The 15,246-nt window shown below is 42.5% G+C and overlaps 1 protein-coding gene across 2 annotated transcripts in view; it reads left to right on the top strand.

Annotated features, from left to right (window-relative positions):
• The window catches only part of prkd3 (protein kinase D3), a 66,294-nt gene that overhangs the window by 33,916 nt on the left and 17,132 nt on the right, over positions 1-15,246 (top strand). For both annotated transcript variants that reach the window (XM_024429913.2, XM_024429912.2), the window contains exons 3-4: positions 9,459-9,597; positions 13,389-13,520. In XM_024429913.2, coding sequence (XP_024285681.1) covers positions 9,459-9,597; positions 13,389-13,520 — 271 coding nt within the window. The remainder of the gene's footprint in view (positions 1-9,458; positions 9,598-13,388; positions 13,521-15,246) is intronic.

Genomic DNA, 15,246 nt, shown 5'->3' with positions numbered 1-15,246 from the left:
TACTAGCAATGCTGTGTGTTATTCTTACTTTGAGCAGTCTTGGTGATTTATGACAACATAAATACTCAAATTCATTTGCATGTTAGATTCATTGTTATTTTTAAATGTGTTGCAGTTAGGCAAGAAGTAAATCTCTTTTCTCGGAGACAAACTGCAGCCTGAGACTAATGGTTTTGTTCATTCAAACCAGAACAGTTGTGTCAGACTCGATTTTCCATGTCTGTTCCTGGGCTATTTGTTTTTGGCACTCATTGAAATGTACCATATTTCACGTCTGCCCCATACATCCCTCCCTTCCCTCTCTTTCTGCCTTTAACAGGATTTAGCATATCAATGGCAGATTAGTCAGTTTATCAAAAGCTTACCACGTCAAAGCTCTTTTCCACTCTGCTTTCCAGTCTGCCGCGCGGACCTCACACACAGATTCGGCATACTGGTGTCTTTAGTGTGTGTGTGTGTGGTCGCGCTGCGTCTCTGTGCGGAGGGGGGCTGAATGGCTGTATGCTATTAGCGCCACAGTGTGTGTTGATTACAAAGGCCATGCTTAGTCACTATGGGACCTAACCCGAACCGTGTGTCATTTCTTTAACCAGCCTGGATGCCACTCGGTTACATTAGTCATCTTTATTGCCTAACAACAACAAAGCAACGATAGAGCTTGCCAGTGCAAGTGCCTCCCCGTGCAACCAATCACCAGGCTATTCCCCATTTTGAATCTACACTATTCAGTAACTTGCACAGCTTATTCTCTTCCCTCCTGTGTCCTCATACCCCCATGGTCTTTCCTAACATGGGCTTCCTCATACCAAGATTGGAGATGTACAGCCCTTTCCCCAGTACTGAACTACACAACCTCTGTAGCCCTGAGCTGCATGCGGCTGCTCCCGTGCTGGAATGGGAACCACGTGCAGTGGAAAGTGTTTTTTCCTCTCATTTAGTTTGGTGATATTTATGATTATGTTCAGTACAGTCATTGCCAACAGGAGGTGACTCCAGCTGACCAGGTCTCGGAGCAGTGCAGGAGGGGAAGTGGAGGGGGCTGGCCCCGGGCACCGGGTCTGGAGAGCAGGCATGTCAGACGTATGGAGGAAAACCTCACCCTGACATCTCACTTTGGACACAGGAAGAGCCATGCCATCAATCACTTTAAAGTATGACAGGGGTTAGGTTGGGCCTTTTGTTTTGGAAACATAAAGCTGTGTAAAGGTATACTTTCTTGATGTTGTTTAGTCATATCTACATTATTATAAACCCCTGCAATCTTCCTCAATAAAATCCCAATGTGCTGAATTCACCAAGTCTGAAGTGGGATCTTGTGGAAAGCAGGGCAGCTATCATAAGATCCCTATCCACTGAGATCTCCTCGCTCTCACAGTCTCCTATCAGCACCCTGTCGTCACAGCCATTGCCAACACACACAGAGCCTTTGCGGTCGCTTCTCCTCCTCTGGAATCTTATCTCTTTTCTCCCATAACTCCCTGCTCTCCAATGGACCCCAGCTTATCTCAGCTACATTAAAGCCAGGAGCAGTAGCCCTAACCCTGGGGTCATTGTTATGGTGTGTTTGAGCGCCCTCACTGTCCCTTACCTTTGCCTCCTCGGTCCTCCTTCCCACTAGTCTACAGTCCTAGTTCTGGCCATGGATGGATTAGCCTACTAGAGGTCGACCAATTAATCGGAATGGCCGATTAATTAGGGCTGATTTCAAGTTTTCATAACAATCGGTAATCGTCATTTTTGGACACCGATCATGGCCAATTACATTGCACTGGCTACCTGTTATGCGAGTGCACCAAGGAGCCAAGGTAAGGTGCTAGCTAGCATTAAATGTATCTTGTAAAAAACAATCAATCTTAACATAATCACTAGCTAAGTACACATGGTTGATGATATTACTAGTTTATCTAGCTTGTCCTGCGTTGCATATAATCGATGCGATGCCTGTTAATTTATAATGAAATCACAGCCTACTTCGTCAAACGGGTGATTTAACAAGCGCATTCACGAAAAAAGCAATGTCGTTGCACCAATGTGTACCTAACCATAAACAACAAAGCCTTTCTTAAAGTCAATACACAAGTATATATTTTTAAACCTGCATATTTAGTTAATATTGCCTGCTAACATGAATTTATTTTAACTAGGGAAATTGTGTCACTTCTCTTGCGTTCTGTGCAACAGAGTCAGTGTATATGCAGCAGTTTGGGCCGCCTGGCTTGTTGCGAATTGTGTGAAGACTATTTCTTCCTAACAAAGTCAGCCAACTTCGCCATACGGGGGATGATTTAACAAAAGCGCATTTGTGAAAAAAGCACAATCGTTACACAAATGTACCTAACCATAAACATCAATGCCTTTCTTAAAATCAATACACAGAAGTATATATTTTTTTAAACCTGCATATTTAGTTAAAATAAATTCATGTTAGCAGGCAATATTAAACTAGGGAAATTGTGTCACTTCTCTTGCGTTCATTGCACGCAGAGTCAGGGTATATGCAACAGTTTGGGCCGCCTGGCTCGTTGCGAACTAATTTGCCAGAATTTTACGTAATTATGACATAACATTGAAGTGAAGGTTGTGCAATGTAACAGCAACATTTAGACTTATGGATGCCACCCGTTAGATAAAATACGGAACGGTTCCGTATTTCACTGAAAGAATAAACGTTTTGTTTGCAAAATGATAGTTTCCGGATTTTACTATATTAATGACCTAAGGCTCGTATTTCTGTGTGTTATTATAATAAAGTCTGTGATTTGATAGAGCAGTCTGACTGAGCGGTGGTAGGCAGCAGCAGGCTCGTAAGCATTCATTCAAACAGCACTTTCCTGCGTTTGCCAGCACCTCTTCGCAATGCTTCAAGCATTGCGCTGTTTATGACTTCAAGCCTATCAACTCCCCAGATTAGGCTGGCAATACTAAAGTACCTATTAGAACATCCAATAGTCAAAGGCATATGAAATACAAATGGTATAGAGAGAAATAGTCCTATAATAACTACAACCTAAAACTTCTTACCTGGGAATATTGAAGACTCATGTTAAAAGGAACCACCAGCTTTCATATGTTCTCATGTTCTGAGCAAGGAACTTAAACGTTAGCTTTTTTACATGGCACATATTGCACTTTTACTTTCTTCTCCAACACTTTGTTTTTGCATTATTTAAACCAAATTGAACATGTTTCATTATTTATTTGAGACTAAATTGATGTTATTGATGTATTATATTAAGTTAAAATAAAAGTGTTCATTGTTCATTCATTATTGTTGTAATTGTCATTACTATAAATATATATATAAAAATCGTCCAATTCAGTGGTATCGGCCTTTTTTGGTCCTCCAATAATCGGTATCGGCGTTGAATAATCATAATCGGTTGACCTCTAAAGTCTACACAGACCAAACGCATAGCGACACTTCAGTTCATGGACCTTCATCAGACTGAATCAGGCCTACAGGAGGAGATGCAGACTGGACTGCTGTGTATAAAGGCTTTAGACTAGAAGCTACGGCTAGCCTCTCAGATTAGAGCCAGGGCCCTGGCCAGCTGGGAACACTGGGGATGATGATGCAGTTATGTAAGGCAACAGCTAACAGACAGATCCTTTCATGTTCCATACACATTGGGGTTAAAGGAGGCCTTTTAAACACAGGAGTTTATCAGTGTTTACGTGATTTCATGGCCTTCAGCCGGGCTCTGCTCTGCTGCTCTAGGGACTTAACTGGAAGTGGACGGGGAGAGAGGATGACTAAACACATTGAATGAGCTGTTTAAGGGTGCGTGTATAACGATTTTATTTAAGGGTTAATCCAGTAGAGCAATTATGATTTATAGTCATTTAAAAGCAGTTTGCATAGTTTGTCAGTGTAGCCCCTACCCCTGTCCTCTTTCCTGGTGTCCTCTTTCCATGCAGCCATGGCTCCACCACCCTGGAGATTAGCATTTTAGGAGCTCCAGGTGTTCCCCACTGCCGTACCATGTGCCTTCCCTGGTGTCCATGGGCCTCGTTGTGTTACGCCTCACATTGTTCCGTGGGCATTGTGTGTGACCCTGATAGGGAAGCAGCTGTGTTAGGTGGCCCTGCCAGAGCAGCCATCTTGGCAGCGAGACACAGCCCTGCACGGGCCCTCCACCAGGGGCCCACTTTGATGAACTCCACACAGGATGGCCTCCTACATCCATCCAGGACCTTCTCTGGCGGTCTTCCTCCCTGACAGCCCCTATCAACCCCTTCCATCTGACGATGAAGGCTGGCTGGCTGGCAGAGCGCTTGGGGAAACACACTTCATCATTACATGAAGGGAGAGATGAGAGGAATGAAGAAAGGCATTGCTGCCCTTCACAGAAACTGGGCATCGTTTTCCTGCCAGGCTGAGGGCACGACCTCCCCTTTGAGGTAAGAAAGTGAGTGGGAGATCCATGGTTACAGTGTCATACAGCGTAGGCAGGTTTAGCAAGAGACTAGAGGTCGACTGATTAATCAGAATGGCGGATTAATTAGGGCCGATTTCAAGTTTTCATAACAATCGGAAATCTGTATTTTTGGGCGCCGATTTTGTCGATTTAAAAAAAAAAATGTTTATACCTTTATTTAATTTTTTAACTGGGCAAGTCAGTTAAGAACACATTCTTATTTTCAATGACAGCCTAGGAACGGTGAGTTAACTGCCTTGTTCAGGGGCAGAATGACAGATTGTCTCCTTGTCGGCTCAGGGTATCTTATCTTGCACCCTTACAGTTAACTAGTCCAATGCTATAACCACCTGCCTTTCGTTGCACTCCACAAGGAGACTGCCTGTTACGCGAAAGCAGTAGAAGCCAAGGTAAGTTGCTAGCTAGCATTAAACTTATCTTATAAAAAACAATCAATCAATCATAATCACTAGTTATAACTACACTTGGTTGATGATATTACTAGTTTATCATATAAACGATGCAACGCTGGGGGATGATTTAACAAAAGCGCATTTGCGAAAAAACCACAATCGTTGGACAACTGTACCTAATCATAAACACCAATGCCTTTCTTAAAATCACTACATAGAAGTATATATTTTTAAACCTGCATATTTAGCTAAATGAAATCCAGGTTAGCAGGCAATATTAACCAGGTGAAATTGTGTCACTTCTCTTGCATTCATTGCACGCAGAGTCAGTGTATATGCAACAGTTTGGTCAGCCTGGCTCATTGCAAACTAATTTGCCAGAATTTTACGTAATTATGACATACATTGAAGGTTGTACAATGTAACAAGAATATTTAGACTTAGGGATGCCACCCATTAGATAAAATACAGAACGGTTCCGTATTTCACTGAAATAATAAACGTTTGGTTTTCGAAATGATAGTTTCCGGATTCGACCATATTAATGACCAAAGGCTCGTATTTCTGTGTGTTATGTTATAATTAAGATTTGATAGAGCAGTCTGACTGAGCGATGGTAGGCAGCAGCAGGCTCGTAAGCATTCATTCAAACAGCACTTTTGTGCATTTTGCCAGCAGCTCTTCGCAAGCACAGCGCTGTTTATGACTTCAAGCCTATCAGCCTAATGGCTGATGTAACTGATGTGAAATGGCTAGCTAGTTAGCGGGGTGCGCGTTAATAGCGTTTCAAACGTCACTTGCTCTGAGACTTGGAATAGTTATTCCCCTTGCTCTGCAAGGGCCGCAGCTTTTGTGGCGCGATGGGTAACGCTGCTTCGAGTGTAGCTGTTGTCGATGTGTTCCTGGTTTGAGCCCAGGTAGGGGCGAGGAGAGGGACGGAAGCTATACTGTTACACTGGCAATACTATAGTGCCTATAAGAACATCCAATAGTCAAAGGTATACGAAATACAAATAGTATAGAGAGAAATAGTCCTGTAAATACTATATTAACTACAACCTAAAACCTCTTACCTTGGAATATTGAAGTCTCATGTTAAAAGGAACCACCAACTTTCATATGTTCTCATGTTCTGAGCAAGGAACTCAAACGTTAGCTTTTTTACATGGCACATATTGCACTTTTACAACACTTTGTTTTTACATTATTTAAACCAAATTGAACATGTTTCATTATTTATTTAAAGGCTAAATAGATTTTTATTGATGTATTATTAAGTTAAAATAAGTGTTCATTCAGTATTGTTGTAATTGTCATTATTACAAATAAATAAATAAAAATCAGCCGATTAATCGGTATTGGCTTTTTTGGTCCTCCAATAATCGGTATCGGCGTTGAAAAATCATAATAGGTCAACCTCTACAAGAGACTGGTTACTTTTTCAGGGTACAGCACTGCATGTCCAGTGGAAATGTTGGATTTAAATGTCCTACTTTGATACATGAAATCACAATGGATTTTGCATTAGTGTGTATGAACAGAAGATGTACTGTAGGCAGATGTGTGTGAGCCTGTGTGGGTGTGCGCAAGCCAGGGATTTAGTGAGTGTGTGTGTGCATGTATGTGTGCATAACCTGTGAGTGTTTAACGTCTGTTTTGACATGAGCAGTGGAAGGTGTGTGGAAGCTGTGGGTCTGGGAGCAGGAAGTGGCTCAGTATTGACTTCGCTCACTTCCTGCCCATGTTGCAGGAGGCTGCTGCTCCTCTGTCACTCCTCTCAGGATGTTTTCCGCTCCTCCTCCTCCCTCCTCTCCCCTGTTTCTCTCACTATAAGTATGCTGGCCTGGGCCATTACCTCATCCGAGAGTCCAGAGCATGACCCTCCCCAGCCCGGCACTGACTGACTGCCTGGCTGCCTTGAGGTTACATCACAGCTACTGGATAATACCGTTGAAGTGAGCGCACCTCAGACTGCCTGCTGAGAACCAAGGCTACTCACTCACTCAGTGTCAACGAGTAGGGCAGTTCTGTCTTTTCTAGGGCAATTCCACAGCAACAGAATGACTCTGAAACTCAGATTTTTCACATTAAAAGTATACCAAACAAATTGATTGCAAAGTTAAACAAGCCACACACCTCTATGCACAAGGACTACTTTTGACAATTTCCACTGACAATTGTACAAAAACACATTTACTCAAATAACAGTGCAGATGTAAAGTTTAGTAACAGAATGACGGTAAAATCTCCCTTTTTGTGTGACCATATCTGCTCCGAATAAAGATTCATAGATGTCTGCAGAAACAATGGGCTGTAAAGCTATGATATGGCACCTTGAGATTGAAAAATATTTATTTTGGTTGTTGAACTACAGTAAGTGAAGTGGATTAACACCCGGGAACAGAATGATGGTAACAGAATGACATCATGGGTCGCTGATCTGTACAACAGTCGTGGCCAAAAGTTTTGAGAATGACACAAATATTAATTTTCAAGTCTGCTGCTTCAGTGTCTTTAGATATTTTTGGCAGATGTTACTATGGAATACTGAAGTATAATTACAAGCATTTCATAAGTGTCAAAGGCTTTTATTGACAATTACATGAAGTTGCAAAGAGTCAATATTTGCAGTGTTGACCCTTCTTTTTCAAGACCACTGCAATCCGCCCTGGCATGCTGTCAATTAACTTCTGGGCCACATCCTGACTTTTTTCTGACTGATGGCAGCCCATTCTTGCATAATCAATGCTTGGAGTTTTGTGTTTTTTTGTTTGTCCACCCGCCTCTTGAGGATTGACCACAAATTCTCAATGGGATTAAGGTCTGGGGAGTTTCCTGGCCAGGGACCCAATATATCAATGTTTTGTTCCCCGAGCCACTTAGTTATCACTTTTGCCTAATGGCAAGGTGCTCCATCATAGATGGAGATGCACTCACACCTGATGCACTCACACCTGCCTGCTGCCATTCCTGAGAAACCTCTGTACTGGTGGTGCCCCGATCCCGCAGCTGAATCAACTTTAGTGGAAATGCAGTGGAAATGTTTTTTGGGGATTCAGTTCATTTGCATGGAAAATAGGGACTTTGCAATTAATTGCAATTGCAATTCATCTGATCACTCTTCATAACATTCTGGAGTATATGCAAATTGCCATCATACAAACTTGAGGCAGCAGACTTGCCATGACTGTATACAGAAATGCATAATTAAAGTCATTCTCTTCATAGTAATGTATCCTGAATAGGTACACAAAGGTAGAAATACCTTAATATCCTCCTTTGCATGTTTAGGTATTATTCTACACAATGGCTATTATTCTAATGAGCTCCCTAACAAGACCAAATTTGGTTGGTCCGAACTGGACCAAATCTGTACCCATCATAGACATCTATGTTTCACAAGTTTGGACCTCAGTACAGCACAGTAGAGCACAGCAGAGTAGATTAGAGTTCAGGACTGTAAAGTATAGTACAGTACTGTGCTGAATTGTACTGACATACTCTACTTTTATTTTCTTTACGGTACTGTACTGTACTGTGCTGTGAAAGAGACATCTATGATTGGTTTAGATATAGACTCTTAGATTTTAAACTTGTGAAACAGACGTCTATGATTGGTTTAGATATAGACTCTTAGATGTTAAACCTGTGAAACAGACATCTATGATTGGTTTAGATATAGACTCTTAGTTTTTAAACTTGTGAAACAGACAATTAGTGAAAGTCAGTAACTATTCCACACCACCAACTAGAAAAGTTATTACAGTGTTATTACAATGGCTATGTCAGTATGATTTGGATAACTTTTTCATTATCAATAGCATACCCCTAATGGGCACATTTTGAGCTCAATAGAGCAAAATGAATAGCATTCTGCCTACATTAATTGCGGTATGGAAAACAATGGCATGCTGTATTGAATGGCCATTTGAGTGGTATCTCCTTCTGCTGTTTTCAGTGCAGTCCACTGTTGCAGTGTTTCAGGGGAATAAAGGTGTTTGAATGTGAGCTCTTTTCCGGAGCCAGTGGATTTTCTTCCATCCTCCACGTTTGACTGCTGACGTTAGCCACAGGAAGTAGTTAACGGGAGCAGGAGTGTGTGTGTGTCTCGTTGTGGCTAGGGTGAATTAAACAGCTGTGTTTCAGGCGCACTCTCTCTCTCTCGCTCTCTCTCTCTGCGGTGATATTGAGCCTGATGTTCATTCCACGTACATCCACTGTGACTTTGCCCCCGTTCTGTTCCTACACCACTGGCCTGCTGGCTCTGGCTATGATGACTAAATGAAGGCAGCCATTACTTCATGAATCAGAGAAGCTCTATACAATATAAACTCCTCCTCATCAGATGGGGGGCCACCACAAATTAGTAGCGCTTGTCTAGGAAATATGACAAACCGCACTGACCATAATCATAAATGTCACCAAACCAAATGAGTGGAAAAAAGAAGAGCAAACAACTGTTGAATGAATATGGTGACAGGGCCTTGATCAGCTGATGCCAATATCAAAAAGTGTATATGAGTTATTGTGTGTATACTGTTGGTGGAGTTGTAAATTAGGAGTGTTCCCACCCAATGTCTTCTGCACATAGTGGATACTCACAACTATTCTTCTTCTTCCTCCCCAGTTCCCAGAGTGTGGCTTCTTTGGCATGTATGACAAAATCCTGCTCTTCCGCCATGACTTGAACTCTGAGAACATCCTCCAGAGGCTGACGTCAGCAGAGGATATCCACGAGGGAGATCTGATAGAGGTGGTGCTCTCTGGTGAGTAGTACTGATCTGAGTTCAGCTCTAAGGGTTTTATTAACTTTTTCACTTGTCCTGTAGGCTATCTGTACTAATTCAGTAAGGCTTCTCTAAATCAAATCTGTGTGCCGTACAGTACTGTTTCACTCCTATCTAAAGCGCACCTCCAGAGACACAGGTGGCTAGTTTCCCCTCTCTTTTCCTGTCACACGTGATTTCAGTTTCCTGCTGACTATTAAGTGTAACAAACACTGTCTTGTAAAAGCATTCTGTTCCATCCGTCTCTATTGGGAAGCACCTGGACTGGACATCCCTCTCTTCCTGGTGTAGAACTAGAAGCATTGTCTGCGTGGATTCAGACATAATATAACTCTGGTCCCGGATCGATCTGATCTGCTGGTGTATATCAGTGAGCCCCAGGCGAGTGTATTCATGAGACCACTGGTTTCCTCTGTCTCCTTTCCTCTGGGTTCAGACGGTTGACAGGTGTCAGCCTCAGTGCCGCACCTGGATGACTGTGTGAGGTCAGAGTAATTCCACATCCGCAAGCTCTACACCGACACTGCTACTTTGTCTTAGCCTTGTAGTTGGCCTACATCTGCTGAGGAGATCGACGTGTGTCAAACTGGTGCAATACAATCTCAAAAATGTGTTGCTGTTCTAGTCTGGCAGACTGAAAACAGGAATTTTCTAATTATACTATTTATCGTTCCCTTAGTTGCTTCTCATTTAAATTAATACTTTAAACACACCATTCATTCCGGTGAATTCTTTGAGACCTGTTGTTCAGTTGTGACTGAGAGAGACAAACAGCTCAGTGGTTTGGTCTAAAACCTCCCTCACTGTTAGAGGCCAGAGCTGATTTCTCTTGGCGCTGGACTCAAAGGGCCTGGCTTGTTTTCTCTGCAGTAAGTGATTGTAGTGGACCAACTGAGTATAAACATGCTGGGCTGTGCAGGGCGGCTCTGAAAAGAGTGGACAGGTCATCCCTAACCAGGGGGTTGGACATGGAGAGAGGGCTGTTTGCTCCAAGAATCCCACTCACTGTTTGTTTCCCACTCAGTTTCCCTCCTATTATTACAGGATATGACATACAAAATGGATGTATACACATGTGAAAATTATATTTCTTTTATAGATCTTTTAGTCTGTGAAGAATGCTACAAACAATAACCTTTTGAATTATGTCTGATGGACACTTGTGAAGCCTGATTAGTCAAAAATGAAAACAAACAGACATCACATTGATTTCAGGCCTGCTGCTTGTGAAAAACTCTTTATTGGCTCAATCTTCTGTGGGGATTGATGCAAAATATCTCAAACTCCATTTCATAAAATTGAGGCCGTTCATTTTCCTTGATGTGTTTGAAAAGCCCATGAATACCTTCTTTCATGTGTTTGTGCCAGTGAGCTATGAACAGTGTGATGGCATGTGATTTTTTTTAAAGTTCTTTCTCCGCTTTGAAGTTTAACCCAAAATCTGGTTCTCCAAAGACATTTTTTGTTTCAGATGTCTCATACCTTAGCTCAGGGGATCTCAAAGTGTGGTGTGCAGGGGGTCCGTGGCCAGATAAATAAATATATACAGTATGTCAAAATGTTTAACCATATTAGCTAAAGTAATGTTCTAGTCAACATAGATAATAGAATGAATGTGTTAGTTAACCTGCTACAGTCATGTAGTAACGTTATAGTGCATAGTCAGTAAGCAGTTACACCGGCAGTCCCCAGGGGCAATAAATGAATCAAACCAAAAGCTAACCTTGACTTGGAAGAGTTCCAGTGTTGTGTTGGATAGTCATAGCCAGCCAGCTAGCATAGCATCCCTTTGTTTGAGCCCGATGTTTGAATAACTAAACAAGTCAGCTGCATTTGCTAGCTAGGTAAGTGAAACTGAAAGTGAAAAAAATGACACTCTTTCTCCTGCTTCTCCTTTATTTTTGAAGAAATTAATTTGTTCAAAACTGTTAAACTATTGTCTTTCTCTCACTTTGAGTCAACTACTCAACACATTTTATGCACTGCAGTGCTAGCTAGCTGTAGCTTATGTTTTCGGGACTAGATACATTCTCTGATCCTTTGATTGGGTGGACAACAGTTTATGCTGCAAGAGCTCTGATAGGTTGGAGGAAGTTTTTATTTATTTAACTTTTATTGAACTAGACAAGTCAGTTAAGAACATATTCTTATTTACAATGAAGGCCTACCCGGGCCAAACCCAGACAACGCTGGGCCAATTGTACGCCGCCTTATGGGACTCCCAATCACGGCCGGTTGTGATATAGCCTGGCATCGAACCAGGGTCTGTAGTGACTCCTCTAGCACTGAGATGCAGTGCCTTAGACCGCTGTGCCACTCGGGAGACGTCCTCCGGAAGTTATCATAATTACTGTGTAAGTCTATGGAAGGGGGTGAGAACCAAGAGCCTCCTAGGTTTTGTATTGAAGTCAATGTACAAAGAGGAGGACGGAAGCTAGCTGTCCTCCAGCTACACCATGGTGCTACCCTACAGAGTGCTGTTGAGGCTACTATAGACCTTTATTTCAAAACAGTGTTTTAATCAATTATTTGGTGACTTGAATATATTTAGTATAGTTTTATCTAAAAAGGATAACTTTTTTAATGTTGTAAAATGTTTATTTTTATGAAATTAACTGAGGTGCATGGTCCTCCTTTTCCTCCTCTGAGGAGCCTCCACTGATAAAGTTAATGAAATATATATTATTCATATGGAGTTGGTGTGTGTCCATATGTATCTCGTCATGGCAACAGCTACAGAGAATGCCCCTGGTGCAGCTTGCATGGGATGCTGGGATTTCATCTTGATCTTATTAGAGAACTGAACCTGAAAAAAACGCCCATGAACTCATTGAAACACAAAACCCCACACAAATAGTTAGTGACATCACACAGGGTTTTTCACCTAAATTCTGGTATAAAATATTCCCTTGTTGGTCAGTGGTAACACCACAACAGCATAAATGATTGCAAAAGAATTGTGCCAAAGAGACTTCTCTGTATAGATTATATTGATTTGGACCTGCTCTGCTACTTCTCACTGCCAGTTCTGGCCCTTAGGGGATGCAATTGCACAGGTTTGGTAGCAAATATCTATCTCTTATCTTGGATGAGTCACTCCTGTGAACTAACTGTCCCTTCCAAGAATGACCTCATAAAGTCCCTCTAACACAAACCACAACAGCTATGAACTCAACCATACTATGAACTCATCTCAATAACCCATTATCATTATGTGATCCTGTTCTGTTGAATGTCTGTCTGTCTGGTCTTTAGTGTGCTCTGTAATGCCAGATCACTCTGAAACAGATAACGGTGAGACAACCTAATTTCTGCTGTACTGACCCCTACTGTAAGGAGGCTGTTGTAGCACTGTGTTGTTAATGGGATGGTATAGCACTGGCCCTAGTGAGAAAAACCATGACCTCGGAACAGAACATATTTTCCCTCTGGCGTCTCCCGCTGTTCCTGAGTCCCATATGAGCTTATAGGGTACTTCCCAGGTCAGACTGTCAGATACGGATGCCTTGACTCCACCGTGTGAACAGTTTGTTCCCTGGATCTGAGTTCTAGCTAGTTCTATGCGCACAGACATACCAGATCATCTGACTATTAACGGATGACAAAACAGCATCACATTCCTTTGCATTACAGTGTACACTAAACATATTCACTTAATTCCTTTTCTTCTTTTTGTCATTTTCATTCTTTGGTTCCTGTGTTTGAAGTTTATTTGCTTTCCTTTAGTTTTGTTTGCCATGTTTCTGTTTTATGTTGTCTCTGGATTGCAGCTTTAGCCACAGTAGGGGACTTCCAGATCCGGCCTCATGCTCTATATGTCCACTCCTACAAAGCGCCCACCTTCTGTGACTACTGTGGGGAGATGCTATGGGGCCTCGTCCGCCAGGGGCTCAAATGTGAAGGTAAGCACACACACACACACACACACACACACACACACACACACACACACACACACACACACACACACACAGGAGACTGCTGAGGGGAGGACGGCTTATAATAATGGCTGGAATGGAGTGAATGGAATGGTACCAGACACATGGAAACCATGTGTTTGATGTCTTTGATACCATTCCATTGATTCCGTTCCATCCATTACTATGAGCTCATCCTCCCTAATTAAGGTGCCACCAGCCGCCTGTGGCACACACTCACACAAGCTGTCTTTCACATGAAAGCTGGGGGGAAATGTGAACCTAATCCCAAGGTGTCAAATGTTTACCTGACTCATACACTCACGCACACACAAATCAAATAGGCCCTTCTCTTGGTCCAGTCTGAGGGGTACATTAAGGCTGGTAGGGCCGTGCAGCAGGAAGCCTCAGTGGAGTGTGTGACTTCCCACCATTACTAAAGCAGGCCTTTGAAGAGCCGGCCTCTTTGAATGGAGCCCAGTGTACTGATGCCAAGCGTTGGACTCAGCCTTCAAAGGCTCCTTAGTGCTGCTCTACCCTCTCAGATGGATCCAGCCTGTCCATCAGTATAGCACAACCTTTCCCAGGGCCAGTCAGGACAGGAATGCAACAGACACTCAAATTGGAGGAAAGAATTGGACTGTTATAGCTAGTTAAATTACATTGAAATGTGGAAATGTGGAATGTAGAATTGCATGTAGTTTGTAATCAGTGGATCAGATCTATTTTATTCCCTGCTATTTTCATGCCACTAAAAATACTTTAAAGCTTTCTCCGAGGAAGAATGTGATCCATTGACTGCATGTAGAGCCCTCTTGTGGACATTTAAGAGAATGGTGAGAAGAATCAAATTGATGCTTCCCTACTACATTAACGTACTGATTTTCCTTCTTGAGACAGATTATTCCAAATCAAATCAAATTTGATTTGTCACATACACAGATGTTAATGCGATTGTAGCGAAATGCTTGTGCTTCTAATTCCGACAATGCAGTAATAACCAACGAGTAATCTAACCCAACAAGTGTAAAGGGATGAAGAATATGTACATAAAGATATATGAATGAGTGATGGTACAGAACGGCATAGGCAAGATGCAGTAGGTGGTATAGAGTACAGTATATACATATGAGATGAGTAATGTAGGGTATGTAAACATTATATTAAGTGGCATTGTTTAAAGTGGTTAGTGATAATTTTTTTACATGTATGGCAGCAGCCACTCATTGTTAGTGGTGGCTGTTTAACAGTCTGATGGCCTTGAGATAGATGCTGTTTTTCAGTCTCTCGGTCCCTGCTTTGATGCACCTGTACTGACCTCGCCTTCTGGATGATAGCGGGGTGAACAGGCAGTGGCTCGGGTGGTTGTTGTCCTTGATGATCTTTATGGCCTTCCTGTGACATCGGGTGGTGTAGGTGTCCTGGAGGGCAGGTAGTTTTCCCCTGGTGATGTGTTGTGCAGACCTCACTACCCTCTGGAGAGCCTTACGGTTGTGGGCGGAGCAGTTGCCGTACCAGGCAGTGATACAGCCCAACAGGAGGCTCTCGATTGTGCATCTGTAGAAGTTTGTGAGCGCTTTTGGTGACAAGCAGAATTTCTTCAGCCTCCTGAGGTTGAAGAGGCGCTGCTGTGCCTTCTTCACCACGCTGTCTGTGTGGGTGGACCAATTCAGTTTGTCCGTGATGTGTACGCCGAGAAACTTAAAACGTT

Source organism: Oncorhynchus tshawytscha, linkage group LG08 (genome assembly GCF_018296145.1).
Source record: "Oncorhynchus tshawytscha isolate Ot180627B linkage group LG08, Otsh_v2.0, whole genome shotgun sequence".
Classification (NCBI taxonomy): domain Eukaryota; kingdom Metazoa; phylum Chordata; class Actinopteri; order Salmoniformes; family Salmonidae; genus Oncorhynchus; species Oncorhynchus tshawytscha.
Note: the sequence above shows the minus strand (reverse complement) of the source record. Positions and strands in the feature narration are given on the sequence as shown.